Raw genomic sequence first — 14,512 nt, 5'->3', positions numbered from 1 at the left:
TTCAGACATGTGACAGCTGAACCATTTTTCTGTTTATTTTACCATATATCTATGGGTACAGTGTGTACTTTTATGTGCAACTGTATGAATTCTACAAAATAGGCTATCTACTTGAGGATGCTGTCTTTACAAACAAAAGGAAATAGGTCCCCTTTGGTGAATGCTGTAAAATACTGAAAGCTAAAAATCCCCCATAGTCCAAATAAAAAAGCACTGGTAATTTTCAGTGTAATCTGCTCACAGTGGACAGATATTGGTACCAGTTCAGATATGGCCACTTTAATTTTCTGAGAAAATGAAATCTTAGGATGTAGTACACAAAATACATAATAACTTGATGGCATTAGCTATATTTTATTCATGTATTTAAAGAATGCACATATTTCTAGCAGCAAACCTCTCACATTGTATTCTATGTACTAAAAAGAGATAGATACATATGTGTCTGTGTGTGTGTGTATATATATATATATATATATATATATATATAAAACCTTAGAATGTTTCCATAACAACTTGCATACAGCTCTATTAAAGGTAGCTATGTACTTTATATAAACTACTACAGTTCACTATTTTACTGTTGTTTACACATTTTAAAATACATAAAACTGTTCCAAACAGTATATTGTGATATTTTAGCACTGCTTTTGCAAGTCCTTCGTTTTGCAGACAGCAGTGAAATTATTAGATATGCATAGTTTATTTCCTAGCTTGCTATGTTTGGCATTTCAATTTTACCCCCCAGGGAGGAGGTGTGACCCTCTCGATTAGTCTGCACTAGAAGTCAGGAACTTCTGGGTTCAGATGCTGACTCTGCCATTAATTCGCACCGTGACCTTAAACAAGCCAATTTTATTATCTCTGTGTGCCTCAGCTAATAATAACGTCAGTGCTAAGACTGCAAAACACTTTGAGGTTCGGCTCCGTTATAAAGTGCAATAAAATCCCAAATTATTATCATAAATTTAAATGGTTGGACAATCCAGGACTAAATGGAATATATTGTCCTTTTTCCTCCTGTTTCTTATTTTGGATTTATTACTTGAGCTAGCCTGCCTCTGTGCTTTACAGCAGTTATTGATAAACCACAGTGGCATTAAGCAGCATTAAATAAACAGAGCATGGCAAAGACACCTCCTTGTACAGCTAGTCACAGTGGGAGGTAGGAAAGTTCACATGAGCCATTTAGCTCTGGCATCTTCTGTTTTCCTGCCTGTAGTATCTGCATGCTCTCTGATAACATCTTGATTCTCCTTGCAACAGAGCTGTAGCTCTACAATTTGACAAGAACAGGATGTACACTAAATCAAAAAAGTTTTTTGGGAAGGGGTAGTTCTAAGTTTCTCGACAGCAGTAAACGTGCATAACTTAAAACAAGGCTGGTCAGTTCTTTCCCATTGCTCTGAGCTGGATCTCTGTCCATAATGCCACTTTATTGAAATGGGAGCAAAGTCCACTGAGTTGCAAACTGAAAAATCAAAAGGTTAGCTGGGGTGCAAAACTTCAGTAGTTCTTAGCGCAGCACTCCCAAAATATCTGCAATTAGCATAAAATAGCCTTACGGAAGTGTGCATCCTTTGGCAATTTGGCAGACAAAACATCCAATACATTACACCAAGTTAAATGCTTCCTCAGGGGGTGCAATTTACTTCTTAGCTCCAGACATAGCTCTTGAATTGATAACAATCAATCAACGGAACCAATTTAATCTGACACCATCAATCATACTGTTAAAAAAGTATTCCTACACAGACACATTCTATACAAATCAATTATAAAAAAAAACTGGAGTTCATTTTTATAGAACTAGTTTTTGCAGAAACATTTTTAACAGTCTAATTGATGTTGGATTACATTGACATGATGGACTGTTACACATTTTAAAAAGTGGTCTCTAACTAATAAGTGGTTTGATACCCCTGAGGAAGCAGATAAAATATGTTGGGTATTTTCTTGAAGACTATAATACAATTTGTTTTTCCACCAAAAGATGTATGCTTCTGTACAGCAAATTCAATTAAACTAGCTACAAAGATCACCATGTGTCAATGCACAGAATGCACTGAAGAAATATTATTTAAAAGTTTAAAACAGAGACCAGAGTGCATACCAAAGAAATCATAACTCAGAGATTCTGTCCCTTCTCACATGCAGAACATACAGCCATAGGGCAACAGGAAAATGAGGACTCTCATTCCAGCAGCTGTAGTTGTGTCCTCTGGTGAGCATTCCAGACTTTAACCAGGCGTGAATAAATAATTCTGAAACAATACAGTCATAAACAGAGAAAGCAATGATATAAACAAGCATCTTGACTCAAGTATCAAAGGCAAGCACAAGATGGGGTGAAATCATGCTGAAAGATTTATTTATACTCTCCAGCTCTGATCCTCTCTATAGTAGTTCACCCAACCGTTCACTGAATCACTGAGATCTAGAGCCTTCTGTGGCATACCAAGAGTTACTGGCAAGAATTCCATAAATGATTGGTAAAGGATCATGAAAAAATAGCAAATTAATGTGTTTTGTCAGTGGCGTGTGGGAACTGAATGGCTGAGGAGAATTATTACAGTATCATAGAGCCTTTTACACTTCCAGGTCACTAGTTCAATTCTGTCTCAGGTCGGGAGGAACTTAAAAAGATGACATATGTGAAAGGATTCATCGCAGAGCTGTTCATTGCAGCCCATCATATTCTACCCTATAACTTATCACTTTTTTTTGTAGGGCTATGCATTCATTTGAAATGAAATGGGAAATTCTAATTAAATTTCCCATTTCATTTCAATTCATTTTTGAAATGAAATGAAACAAAATTGTGTCTTCTTTTGTTTCATTTTACAATTTTACCAACAATAAAAAATAAAAAAAACCCTTCTCGGGCCTTCTTACCATAATGTTCTTTCCTGCACAAGGTAGGAGAAATCCCCAATTGCTCCTGCCCTGCAAGAAGCATGCTTATAAATGCCAGCACCATTGTTAATTTCTTGAGCTGGGTCTGGATCTGGCAGGCACCGTTTTGTACAGAAGAAATTAGCAATGGCGTCGGCTTCTGCCCACTGGCATGATTTGCAGGCACAGCTCTAGTGGGGATCATTCCTGCACTGTGAAGAATAAGAATATTCTAAGACAATTTGGAGAGCTGGGGAACATGGAAGGGAGATCTGGGAAGGGTTTTTCTTCTCTAAGTCATGACATTTATTTTTGTATTCTTTTTTTTCTTCATTTTTTTTACAATTTTTTTCTTTTTTAAATTTTAAAGAAATGAAATGAAACAAAATGAAAACAAAAATGATATAAAAACAAAATGAAATGGAAAAAAAATGTCTGTGCATACCCCTACTTATTTGTAACAACAAGAGAGCTATTAGTAGCATTTGTCCTCCGTGAGCAGGGAGATGTCAAACACTCTTAAGCTGGTCCAGGCTTAGCATCAATGTAAATGAAAGCAAACAGTATTTGATTTTCTCATGAAAAGTGAAGGTGACACTGGGCATTCCCATGAAATAATACATAAAACAAGCTTTTCTTGGAGATTAATGCCAATACTGTATGATTTTGTAAAATTCTTTAGCAAATACATTTTTTTCAGTTGACTGTTTACATTTTTTTTCTCGTTAAAAGGAAGACATCTGGTTTCAGATGTAATCTGAATCCAGATTCCTGATTCTCAGTTAGGTTTTCACAATTCACACTCTTTTCTTAAATTTTAAAAGCATTTGCTGAGTACTACAAGTTTTTAAAAAACCTTTCTTTTAAAAAAATATTAAAATGGGTGTGCCATGCAGTTAACCAAGTAACCAGTTTCTAACAGTTTGGAAAACATCTGGCTAAATCAAGTTCATCCTAACTCCAGATGTGGTTTCTAATTTTTGTAAATGAGCAATGTGCAGGCAGTGTAAAGTCTCAGTGTGCTCAAGCTTCATCCCTATCAGTGAAGCTGGGACTTTCACAAACTCAAATCAACAATAATATGCTCATATATCTGCGTGTTTCCCTTGAAACTGGAGGCAAAGAAAAAATCCCTGCGGTCGGTCGACACAGCTGTGAAGGAGCGTGGTGCTTGTACGTAAATCTCCTTAAATTTTCTGAAGCCTTTCAACTCACTGTCCCATTGGTATATCTGTGAAAATGTGTAGTCACTTCCCAGAGCTAGGTAATGTTTGTCCTTAAAAGAAAATGGCTGTAAGCTCATGGCCCCCCGAGATGGGACAGCCTGAATCTCTACAAATTGCTTACCATTCCACTTCATGACTCTGGAGTCACCAATAAACCTGGTCAGGGAAATATAGAGGTCATTCTGCATTTTGAAGCTCTTCACAGCCAGCACATCCTCCATATTTGGGATTTCACTATAAGGGACAAACTTCTTTGAGATTTTGTTCCATTGGAGTATAATGGGCACTTGTGAGCGGCTTGACAAAATTAGATGAGCTTTTCCATCTATCTCGATAAACTCTGCGTCTGTGTCTCTGAACCATTCATGCAGGGACTGGTATGAGTAGAATCCTTTGCCATTCCATTTGTAAACTGTTGACAAACCAGCTTTGGAGCTATCCGCTATAACAAAAAACATTTCACTATCGATCTGGAATAATTCTATATCATTTGGTTTTGAAATTCTGGAAACTTCGATGTCTTGGAATTTAGCAAACTTGGTCCAGCTTTCATCAAACTTATAAATATGGGAGCCTCCAAAGAGCTGGGCCACCACAACAAAGACCTGGTCATCAATCAGGATTGCTTTGCATCCAACTATCGACTGACCTGTGTACCAAAGAAATTGAAAAGATTAGCTCAAAATTAACCGCATTTTATGTTGGAATCTTCTTATTGCAAAATACACAACAAAACACTGATACATAGTGTCTCCTTCCATACAACAGTTATAAATGAACAAATTATCAAATAATTTTACATATCAAATCTTCCCCCGACTCCCATCCTGCCCCCTTCTCTCCCCTATCAGCGACAAACCAACAATGTGTAGAACTGTGGGAAAATGAATCACTAATTGTCAATTCACAATGTGGCTACATGTTCTAGTAGGAAAAGAGTGGTATAATATGGTCCCCAAATGGAAAAGAAAATGCACTAATGAGACGTTCTTCCCTCTCATGACCTCTTCAAAATGCCTGGCATTTTTCCATTGAGTACAGAGGGCATTTCATCTTCATACCATTTGGCAAGAAAACATTTATTTGCTACCATGGAAGGTTTTCTCAAAAATAACTTCACATACTTACTTCCTCTCAAAGTAATTGGGAAAAAAAAAAACAGCTAAAGTTCTGGAGAAAAAAAGGAAACACCATTTCAACAGCATCAGACAAAAAAATGCAACAGGTTTCCTCCTGAACCTTTCAATTGAACATTTTTAAAAGGGAACCGTTCTAACTGAACTTTAACACTTTATCAGATCATTGAAATGTCTTCAAATACATTGCAAAACTCATCGAAGTAGTTAGTTTTTCAGGTTTCCAAATTAACAAAAACAAACCAATTTCATGTTCAGTTCCACAGCATAACCCTGACACAAGCTATGTTTCAGCACATTATGCCTGCCTCAGTGAAGTTTCTTCAACCAGAGGAAATTAGAAGAAAATGAATATGCTGATGAAATTGATGTTGCAATGGAGGTGGAGGTGGACCCTTGGGCTGAGGTGGGGTTGACACAACCCGCAGCAAGGGCCTACGGGTCCCCACCGTCAGCAGGTGGAGTGGACTGAAGCTAGAGGCCGCTGGAGCTTCACCTATACCAGCCCTCGTTCCCCTCAGGTTGAGCCTTTGGGTGCCGGGGCCGGCAGGACTTAGGTGGGCCTCGAGGTTAGCTAAAGATGAAAGGTGATTCAGCCCAGAGACAGCAGCCAGTAGATGGCATAGTCCTATTCTGGACTGGAGTTGGTACTGGAACTCAGGTGCCAAAGGAACAGTGAGGAACTGGAGGTGCTTGAGCAAAAGAAGGCCTAAGCCTTGTAAGTCCATGTCCAGAGGATAGGCAAGAAGAGGCATCACTGACAGGCTAGGATCAGAGCCGGTGGCGAGTGGAAGTTGTGGCAAGCAACGTGGAACTCTGGACACAGGAAAGTCCATAGTGTAGTCATTCAAAGCAAGGGTCAGGGCATGGAGAAGGCAGGCGTAGTCAATCAAGGCAGAGGTCATGGCATGGAGAAGGCAAGCATGGTCAGATGTAGCGGAGGTCCGGGGCTGGAGAGAAGCTGGAGAGTAGTCAGGCGTAGTGGAGGTCCAGGGCTGGAGAGAAGCTGAAGAGTAGTCAGGTGTAGCAGTAGTCAAATCCAAAAAGAGTCAGTCCAACACATAGACGAAACAGGAACAAGGAGAACAGGAACCGGGAACCACAGGATAACAGGAACAAAATGAAGAGACGATTTGAGGATCAGCAACAAGTACGAGGAGACCTGTTCCAAAGGCAATGCTACGGAGTGAGGCCTGAGCTTTTATACGCTGAAGAGTCTGATGTCAGCATCCAGGTCCACAGCCAGGTTCCTGCCGCGGGCCCTTTAAAAGAATCAATGATGCGTGCGCACGTGCCTAGGAAGGGGCACAGCGTTGATGGTGGCATCTCCGCGGGCCACGTGGAGAGGCCCGACGAACAGGGACATCTTGGCTGGCAACACTAGGTAGCATGGCAGGACTGGAGGCACTGGAGGGAACCAGAGGTCGGAGCTGGTGAGCCACCGCCGCCAGTGAAGAGGAGCCAGAAGCTGGAGTCCATCTGAAAAGGTGAGAGGGCTGTGTCGCGGGGCTGCTGCGGGCGGCACGCGTAACAATTGATAGTCATAACAAACTGAAATTTTGTAAAGTGTGTCTATCACACAAAAATCAATTGATTAATCTGGAGATGGTTTGTTGTTTAATACATGGGTCATAGCTTCCTTCATCAATATTGGTGTTAACACAAGATTAAACATTAGTATTCATAGGTCAAATAAACATGGTAGAAAATATTTAAAAATGTACTTTTGGAAGCATAGTTGTGACAGCAAAAGGCAATAAACTGTGGTTTTACTATGGTCAATCCATGATTTTTCACTATAGTTGCCAAGGCAAAACTATAGCCCTGAACATGACTGTAGGCAATTTCATCTGCCATATACATACATCCTGAACCTGAAAGCTGTAAAAATAATAGCAATAGTAAGAGGATAAAATCAAAATAACAGTTATCATTTAGGTAAATGTGTTGACAATTACATTATACAAGAAGTCACAAAGGGAAGGGGCACATACTAGTGTAAAGGGATCCAAAAGTTCCTTACCAGGGCCCAGGGCGTACATATGACCAGAGAAAGAGTAGAAAGAGTGGGTGCTGAAGACGCACTTCATTGGGTGGTACCTTGAAAGTTAGAAGAGTTATGAAAACAGAGGCTTAGAATGTTCTTGGGATCTTTGAGTTGGTTCCAGGAAGGAGCCTCTGGGTTATTCAATGAGTTAGTTCCTGGAGCAGACCATTATGGGTTACCAGGAAGAATCTGTAAAAGATTCCTGGAGAGAGGGACACCAGGAGAATCCTTGCTTTGCTGAAATTTGTCTTTTCTAGTGATTTGTGTAGAATATAAGAATTTTTAAACAAATAAAAATATAACATTTATGGAAGCGTAAGGATGTGAGGATCAAGTTGTTTCAGTGTGTTTGAAAACTGTGGAAGGCCTGCAGCCAATTGGAAAAGTACAGCAGGACTTTTGCCAGTTGCTGACTGGATCAAAAGGAGAAGGAGAGGAGAGTCTATGGAAGGAAGTAAGCAACTTGCCTAGAGTGTCCTGTCCTGTACACAATCTTGGCATTTTCAAGAGGAGAAGGAGTCAACAGTTTGGAGTCAAGGAGATTCAAGTACTAAGGGGAGTCCAAAAGAGTCAAGGATCAATTCCTGAAGGGATACCTAGTGAAAAGGGAGGCCCCTGCATGCTTCTGAACAGTTCATGTGATTTTGCACTTTTTCTTTATGATTAGTACCAGAAGAAAGTGTGTTTTCTAGCAACTTATCACTAAACAGCAAGTTTTTCACCAGTACTTCCTATTTATTTTTGGAACAATGACTCCTGGGATGGACCTTCTTTATTTCAAGACTCATGTGAGGGTTGCATGTAAGGCCCCTTAAGCAATGTTGCCCCCCTGTCAGATGAACCTGAGGGAGCTCTACAGGTTGCATTATGACCCATCAGCTTCTCCGATAAGATACTGTAAGGTGGATTAAACAAGGGAAAGCACAGGGCATACGTCCAATATTATATATATATATATATATATAATATCATTACATGATCCCAGCAGTGCCTGGTCAATACATACTGAATCAGCAACAAAACAAGCAGTTTACAATACACTGTGAAGGACTGTTAGTTAAAGTAATTAGAAAGGGATCTAGAGGCGCATACTGTTATTGCACATATAATAGTGAAGGTATTCCCCATGCTGTCTCTTGGATGCACTGCTGGCATTGGTTTCAGAATCACCCTGCAATGCCAAAAGGAATAATTATTGTTGGCAATGCTTGGCAAGTGCAGGTGGGTCAGGTGCTATAGCCAGTGGTCTCAAGTAGAAGAAAGAATCCAGAAGCTTCCAAAAGGTAGCAGAAGGAAGGAAAAAGGTATGCGGTGGACAGTATGGGTGTGGGAGATGAAGGAAAATTGCAGATTGGGTGGAGGGGAGAAGGAGGAAAACTGTGATGGGAGTGGGACTCTGGGAGGCAGGAGACAAAGGATGATTAAGTAGGGTGAACGAACCAAGATGATGTAGTGGCCCCTTAGGAAGGAAGGTGAAGTTGGAGGCAGCATCTATAGTTGGAAGACTGGGAGCAGCGGGTCAGTTGGCACCAATCTCAGTGGTGTCAGCAGGTGTCAGCTGCAGGGCCTCTGGTATCCTTCAGTCGGTTCTGCAGGGAACAGCAAATTCTGCTGCAGAAGACAGATGGTGCAACAGTTGCAGAGATTATAGAATTGTAGCAAACCAGGGCCTCTAATTAGCTTCCACTCTGTCTTCATGAATTAAGTTGTGAATTGACAAATCACTTCACCTTTTATTGCCTCATCTACAAATTTATGTAACCCAGATAAAAGCCCCAGGAGCCACACCTTAAACTCAATCTTTCAAGTTAAAGTCTTTCCACTGATGTTAATTCATTTGAGTGTCCAATATTTTGGGGAAAATACTCTTCAAGGCCCTGTGCATTGCAGTTACTCAAATCCCAGTTTAAAGTTCTTGTAAACAGCACTAATGATCAAAGGAGCAATAAGGAAGCAATAAGGAAGCATTGGATGGTTTCGGGCATAACTTTTACGGATGTATGGTGAAATTAATTAAAGTTCTTTACAGTTCTCATTGGCAACAAGTTATATCCACAATCTGATGTTACATTTCTAGTTCTTAAAACATTTGTGATGTTAGCTTTCTTTAAATTAATTTGGGTGATAAAGCCAATTCCATTTGTATTTTGTCAATTCTTCCCTTCTTTATGGTTTAGGGCAAGTGAAAACTTCCCTCCCATATGGCTGGTAAGCATGGTCTCTTTCTCCAGTTTAGAAATTACTGAGAGTCGATGTCCAATTTTCATACTTCTCCTGAAGTTCCTCTTCCTTCTTCTCCTTACTACGCCTGGTACCTGGTGGGTACCTATATTACTCTTCTTCTCCTTGTATCTCCTTTGAAATGAAGGTGAACTTAATAGTGAACTCCTTCCGTATGCCACTCCTCCCTGTAGATGACTCCTATGTAATCTCTCCATTTAGGATACCAATGATTCATTGGTCCTTTTTTCAGTGAAATGCATTCTTTCTTTGGATGTGAAAGAAAAGTCTGAGTCTCTAAGAGCTTGATATTTTAAAAAATCCAGCTAAATAAGTTAGTCAGAAAAGACTTATCAGATCAAGGGGTTAAAGGGCCACTTAGAGATAAGGCCATTGTGGAAAGATTAAATGATTTCTTTGCTTCAATGTTTACTGAAAAGGATATTGGAGAGATACCTGTTCCGGAGAAGGTTTTCATGGATGATCATTCAGATCAACTGAACCAAATCACGGTGAACCTGGAAAATGTGGTAGGCCTGACTGACAAACTGAAGAGTAGTAAAATCACCTGAACCAGAAGGTATACACCCCAGGGTTCTGAAAGAACTAAAAAATGAAATTTCAGACCTATTAGTAAAAATGTGTAACCTATCATTAAAATCATCCGATGTACCTGAAAATTGGTAGATGGCCAAAGTAACTCCTATATTTAAAAAGGGGTCCAGGGATGATCAGGGAAACTATAGAATGGTGAGCCTGACTTCAGTGCCGGGAAAAATTGTGGAAACTGTAATAAAGAATAAATAAAAAATCATTTGGATAGACATGCTTTGATGGGACACAGCCAGCATGGATTTATCCAAGGGAAATCTTGCCTCACGAATCTCCTACATTTTAGTGAAGGGGTGAATAAACATGTGGACAAAGGTGAACCGGTAGATGTAGTGTATCTGGATTTTTAGAAGGCGTTTGACAAAGTCCCGCATGAGAGGCTTCTAAGAAAACTAAAAAGTCATGGGATAGGAGTTGATGTCCTTTTGTGGATTGCAAGTAGGTTAAAAGACAGGAAACAGAGAGTAGGATTAAATGGTCAGTTTTCACAGTGGAAAAACAGTGGAGTGCTTCAGGGATCTGTACTTGGACCGGTGCTTTTTAATATATTTATAAATGATTTGGAAAGGGGTATGACAAGTGAGGTGAACAAATTTACGGATGACACAAAATTATGCAGAATAGTTAAATGTCAAGTGGATTGTGATGAGTTGCAGGAGGACCTTGCGAGTCTGAAAGTGCAAAGTGATGCAAAGTGATGCTTATAGGGAAAAATAGCCCTTGCTGTAGTTACACAATGTTAGATTCTATCTTAGTAGTTACCATCCAGGAAAGAGATCTAGGCGTCATAGTGGATAGTACATTGAAATTGTCGACCCGGTGTGCTGTGGCGATCAAAAAAGCAAACAGAATATTAGAAATTATTAAGAAGAGAATGGAAAATAAAATGGAGAATGTCATAATGCCTCTTAATCTCTCCGTGGTGAGACTGCACCTTGAATATTGTGTGCAGATCTGGTCACCGCATCTCAAAAAGGATATAGCTGCACTGGAGAAAGTGCAGAGAAGGGCGACCAAAATGATAAGGGGCATGGAATGGCTGCCCTATGAAGAAAGGCTAAAGAAGTTAGGGCTGTTCAGTTTGGAGAAGATATGACTAAGGGGGGATATGATAGAAGTCTACAAAATTATAAAAGGACTTGAACAAGTTAATGTAAATTGGTTATTTAATCTCTCAATAATAGAAGGACCAGGGAGAACTCCTTGAAGTTAGAAAATTTAAAACAAATCGAAGAAAATTCTTTTTCACTCAGCGTATAGTTAAGCTCTGGAATTCATTGCCAGAGGATGTGGTTACAGCAGTTAGTGTAACTGGGTTTAAAAAAAGGTTTGGATAAGTTCCTAGAGAATAAATCTATAAACTGCTATGATGGAAATTAATAAGCAATAGTAGCTTGTGATCCATCTAATGTTTGGGTGCTTGCCAGGTACTTGTGACTTGGATTAGTCACTGGGCTTGATGGACCCTTGGTCTGACCCACTATACATAATCCATATAAATCATTCGTTCTTCACATTCATACCCATTACAAAAATATATTACACAACAAATTTCACATGTAATTACATATACAAAACAATATATTAAAATGATTCATTAATTGGTCATTCCCTCAAATACTTTTACTTCACATTTCCTCTTATATATCCATGGTGGTGGAATCCTTCCAATACCATATCTTCAATAACTATCTTTAATTTTTTTTTAATATATTCCTCTTCCTGACAAGAGACTCCGGTTTCACCACACGGTTTCATCAGGGGATGTAACAATCAATCCCCAGCATCTCTGGTCTATTTCAACAACATTGATGAGAACTGGTAACATGTAAAGAAACTGTTAAAAACCATTGAAGGTGGTCTTTTCCGTGAAAATGCTGAATGAAGGTTGAGAAATATGTTGGTATTTGTGCCATGAAAATCCCTGATTAAACTTTTATGACAATAGGCAGTAGGACGGTTAAAGTCTTGTTCAGATGTGAACATTTGAAATGGGTGACCCCCTGAGATATCAGTGGTGATCTGGTGTGGTCCAGTGGGGGTCCCGGGAGCGATCTCCCGCTCTCGGGCCGTTGGCTGCCACTAATAAAAATGGTGCCGATGGCCTTTGCCCTTACCATGTGACAGGGTATCCATGCCATTGGCCGGCCCCTGTCACATGGAGGGAGCACTGGATGGCCGGTGCCATCTTTACAAATGGCGCGGGCCATCCAGTGCTCCCTCCATGTGACAGGAGCCGGCCAATGGCATGGATACCCTGTCACATGGTAAGGGCAAAGGCCATCTGCGCCATTTTTATTAGTGGCAGCCGACGGCCCGAGAGCGGGAGATCGCTCCCGGGACCCCCACTGGACCACCAGATACCTGTAAAATGTTTTTTGGGGGGTCAGGAGGATGGGGGAAGCAAAGGGATTAGTTTTAAAGGGTCGGGGTGGGTTTAAGGGTTATTTTTGTGTGCCGTTTTTCCCGCCCTCCCCTATTGTTTCGGGGGAGCCCCCGATTTCTGACGATATTTTCAATCATCCGAAGCCCGATTCACATCCCTATTGTCCATTGCTATAATTACCTGTGTTTAGAACCCTTGATGTATGTATACTCACCCAGTATGGCATATCTTATGTTATGTTCTTATGTTCTTAGATATTCAGCAGCATATATGAATATCAACACTTATTCAGCTGTTAACCAGATAAGAAACTGCTCCCTGAAATTCCTATTTCGCGCCTACCACTTAGCAGAAAAAAGTACTTATCACTAAATGAAGCAGGATATTCAAACAGCTGCCACCTAGCCAGATAAGTAATCACATATCCAGCTAAGTGGCACTGAATATTGGCCTCTATGTAACACTCAGTAAAACGAAAGACAAAGTGACATACAATGGGAAACCGAATCATGAAATGAGTAGGATGGAAAACTCTCCTCTCAAAGAAAATAAAGTTTCCAAAAATGGTCCTTAAATGAGTAAAAGCTCTCTGTCTCCTTTTTAATCCCAGATCTCAATCCAGGAGACCCCAGAGCCCTTCCTCCTTACAAATAAAAAACCAGGCAACAGACATGGACATGCTGTTCCTGGAAGGGTCAGCTCAAAATTCCACAGAAGAAAATGATAGCTAGGGCTTATATAGGCTAGGAACACACTATTCTCAATTTCACACATGGGGGAGCTACAAACCTATATTAACTATTTTTCTATTTTCCCTATGCCAATGGTATAATCCTTTTGGTTTCTGGTAGATATATGATAGGCTCTCTACATTCTCCTTTAGGCTTTAAAAATTTGAGATGAAGTCGCTAATTTGCCATACAATTCACATAAAAAAGACACAGTATACAGACTTTAAGACTCATAAGAATAGATCCTTTTGTCATGCTTCAATTCTGGGCCCTATATCCAGCCGCTAGATATTACCATTATGTAATGGCTGGGACACCCTTTCTCCCAGGGTCTGTGAGTGCTGCTTCTTCAGCAGTGTGCAGTGCATAAAGCACACTCAGGAATAAGTATACTACAAAGGATTAATGATTGATACAGGAACAGAGGAAAGCCTATCTGTCTTTAAAGAATACTTAATTGCACACAGCAGAACAAAAAGGTTAAATGCATAATGCAAAGGCAGGAAAACCCTCTCTGTGTTTGAAGCTGTGAATCTTTCTTCTTGCTCCCTGCTCTCATACAAGCCGATACAGAAGAGTGCGCTCAGCCAAGCACACCATTTACCACACGATTGGCTGCACGTTTCCAACCCGCGTCTATTACCCGTGTCTATTACTGTAAGGGGTAATAGCATGTCGAAAATGCATGGCCAACCCCCTGAAAACTAATAGCGCTCATCACATGCAAATGCATGTTGATGAGCCTATTAGTTAGTCACCCGGCATACTGAAAGTAAAATGTGTGGCCAAGCCAGGAAAAAAAGTGTACAGAAAAGCAGAAAATACTACTTTTCTGTAAATCCTCTGACTTAATATCCTAGCGATATTAAAAAGGAGGAACCAAACATTTTTTAAATTAAATTAAAACATTTTAAAAAATCTGCCTGCTGATCAGCGGGTTAGAAAAACAGACGCTCAATTTTACCAGTGTCCATTTTCCTAACCCGTGGCTGTCAGCGGGTTCAGAAACCGACGCCAGTAAAATAGAGTGTTGGTTGTCGGCACACGCTGACAGCCTCCTCTTCGCTAATAAAGAGGCGCTAGGGACGCTATTGTCCTAGCACCTCCTTATTACATGACACCTCATTTAAATAGAGAACTGCACGTTCAGGAGAGGTGCCTGGGCATGCATCGGGAAAGCGGGTGTTCAACATGGAGTGTCGGCTCTCCTGTACTTTTTACTGTATCGGCCCAATAGTGATTAGCTCTTCCTGCTGCTT

At 40.3% G+C, this 14,512-nt stretch overlaps 1 protein-coding gene across 4 annotated transcripts in view; it reads right to left on the bottom strand.

Annotated features, from left to right (window-relative positions):
- Positions 1-826: 826 nt before the first annotated feature.
- LGI2 (leucine rich repeat LGI family member 2) overlaps positions 827-14,512 on the bottom strand; it is a 70,934-nt gene continuing 57,248 nt past the window's right edge. For 3 of the 4 annotated variants that reach the window (XM_029590060.1, XM_029590051.1, XM_029590078.1), the window contains one exon: positions 2,355-4,770. In XM_029590060.1, the coding sequence (XP_029445920.1) occupies positions 3,953-4,770 (818 nt within the window). In that variant the 3' untranslated portion in view covers positions 2,355-3,952. Of the gene's footprint in view, positions 2,265-2,354; positions 4,771-14,512 lie in introns of those variants that run through there. The other variant, XM_029590069.1, reaches the window with a different exon arrangement.

This window comes from Rhinatrema bivittatum, chromosome 1 (genome assembly GCF_901001135.1).
Source record: "Rhinatrema bivittatum chromosome 1, aRhiBiv1.1, whole genome shotgun sequence".
In the NCBI taxonomy this organism is placed as follows: Eukaryota; Metazoa; Chordata; class Amphibia; order Gymnophiona; family Rhinatrematidae; genus Rhinatrema; species Rhinatrema bivittatum.
This window is presented reverse-complemented; position numbering and strand designations above follow the sequence as displayed.